This window comes from Coturnix japonica, chromosome 1 (genome assembly GCF_054131305.1).
Source record: "Coturnix japonica strain WE chromosome 1, WE-NBRP24, whole genome shotgun sequence".
In the NCBI taxonomy this organism is placed as follows: Eukaryota; Metazoa; Chordata; class Aves; order Galliformes; family Phasianidae; genus Coturnix; species Coturnix japonica.
Genome location: NC_140663.1, coordinates 48,654,667 through 48,656,802, shown reverse-complemented (window position 1 = coordinate 48,656,802; position 2,136 = coordinate 48,654,667). Strand labels below are relative to the sequence as shown.

General features: G+C 49.3%; 1 protein-coding gene across 1 annotated transcript; it reads right to left on the bottom strand.

Annotated features, from left to right (window-relative positions):
- Positions 1 to 681: 681 nt before the first annotated feature.
- Positions 682 to 2,136, bottom strand: LOC107314721 (uncharacterized). Its single transcript, XM_015864250.3, has 2 exons — positions 1,360 to 2,136; positions 682 to 1,035 (listed from the first exon to the last, which is right to left on the bottom strand). Exons 1-2 carry the CDS (start codon positions 2,017 to 2,019, stop codon positions 799 to 801), a joined length of 897 nt encoding a protein of 298 aa, XP_015719736.1. The 5' UTR covers positions 2,020 to 2,136; the 3' UTR covers positions 682 to 798.

Genomic DNA, 2,136 nt, shown 5'->3' with positions numbered 1-2,136 from the left:
AGGAAATGGGCTAGCTGAATGGCAACCTGGGCAGTTCTGTACAGTGTTGTTTGCAACAGCAACTAGAATGTGAAACATCCTGTGTAGTGACAATGCTGACTGATGGAACTGTTTATGTGAAATTTCCGCAGCGGCACATAGATCAACCATAGCCATGTTGCAAGTGGCCTCAGCATAATGATTCAAAATCAGTACATCAGAGTATACGAAGGTTGAAGACTTTTCTCTAACCAACTACAGATTAACACTGAATGGGACCCTCAGGGATTTATTTCCAGGTTGCAGATACCTGGTTGGCAGGACAAACATGCATTTGTTCTTTTTACTATGTTTAACAGTATTTCTTGTTATGCTGTGTTTGACTTCTCTCCTTACCCATGTTTAGAGTATTGTCAATCGAGGCCTTGAATGAGTTATAATGATTATGTTATTAATGTAAGTAGCGTTGTTATTCTATAGGTAGTAGCTTGCTAATTATAAAGAAAGGGGGAATTGTGGATGGGTGGCTGAAAGAGAATGGATGCATCAAGGCCTTCAAGGACGTGGTGATATTATAAATGAACAAACTAGCAACTTTGAGAAAGCTCCCATGAGAAAAAAGAACTCAGCACTCATGATAGTAGGCGTGAGCAAAGTGCGTGTTGTCATGGTGATAGGTGACTCAAATAATCATTTGACCAATTGTAGATTGCTGTCATATTTATTATCAATAAGCTACCTTAGTAAACATTGAATCTTGCTGCTAACTCGTGTTGCGTTGTCTCTTGATTCCAAGCGTTGCTCCCGCAAATGAGCACTTCAATCAGCATTGAATGTGGAGTATGCCGAGGGATTCTTCCCTTTCCCTCCGTCTTGCTCTGCCTTCCTCTCTCGCTGGCACCTGCGTGCTTCCCGCTGGGACTGGAGGAGGGTCCTCAGGTGCCTCTCCATTATGTCTATTTCAGCCTCCATGAGGTGGAGCAGGTCAGAAGCATTGATGTTCTCCTTTCCCCAGTGCTCTGTTCTTATAGAGGCTGAGGCTGTTTGTCCTGGTTCCTGGAAGTGACAGAGCATGGGCGCAGTGAAAGGGATGCAGACTCATTCTGCAGAGCATTCCCCTGCAGGGCTCTGATTCATGTGCAGCTTTTCCTGCCTCACAGGACTGCCCCAAGCATGGGGCTCACACCACCTCAGGCAGGCCCTGTGTAGCACAGGGATTTCCAAATGGGTGTCAGCCCCATGGCTGGTTAAGTCCCTGGGGAGAGCTAGTGGACCTCTGGGAGTCTGCTTACTTTGGAAAAACATCACAGACAAGGCCTTTGTGGTTGACAGCTCCCTGCCTGTGTTACACTCCCTGCACAAACCATCTCGGTAGCTCACCTGTCTCCAGAGCTGTCTTACTCTTCTCCAGAGGCCACGGGAAATCCACAGCAGACTCAGGATGCAGATTTGCTTCCAGATATCCACGAGGGTCCAGGTTACAGATCTTCGGTCAAAGCTGTCCCTGAGGTGGCCCAGAGTGTCGTGCAAGCTGAAGAGTTTCTGCCTGGGGCTGGGGGACTGCTGCTTTGGGTCCTTTGGAGTGACAACTTTGCCGACCCTGTACCGGATCCATCTGGGGTGTTCAGAAAGGCCTGGCCGGCGGTGCCAGTTGTGGGCACAGCAATGGGCATTAATGCGCAGCTGCTGCTTGTGGAATGCTGTCTTTTGGTCCCCATCCTCCGTTGTTACACGGCAGGTTGGTAGACCAAGCCAGCAGGGCCATCTGAAGGTACGGTGCTGGGTATCAGATGGAAGCTGCTCCTGAGGAAGAACCTCTACTTGGCTCCTGTTCCCAGATCTGACAGGACAGGTGTTTAAGCCAAACCAGCAGGGCCAGCTGGAGGCCCTGGTCTCAACTGGATGCTGCTCTTCAGGAAGGCCTGCCTTTTTGTCCCGATTACAGATCCATGTAAAATAGCTGGTACAGCAAGGGCTGAATCCAGCAAATGGAGACACAGACAGAGTTATTGTCAGGAAGAGAGTCAGGCTGAGCTTCATCCTGTTCTTTCCCAAAGCTCAGTCTCAAAAGCAGCTGTAACCCAGGGCAGAGCTCCAGCAATGACCACCAAGACAGAGTGGCGGCCTCAAATGCCTGTGCTGGGGGAGGCTGCCAAT

Coding starts and splice junctions, on each gene's coding strand:
- LOC107314721 (XM_015864250.3), bottom strand. CDS start 2,019: ATGAAGCTCAGCCTGACTCTCTTCCTGACAATAACTCTGTCTGTGTCT. Junction 1,036..1,359: donor TAAGACAGCTCTGGAGACAG/GTGAGCTACCGA, acceptor TGTCACTTCCAG/GAACCAGGACAAACAGCCTC.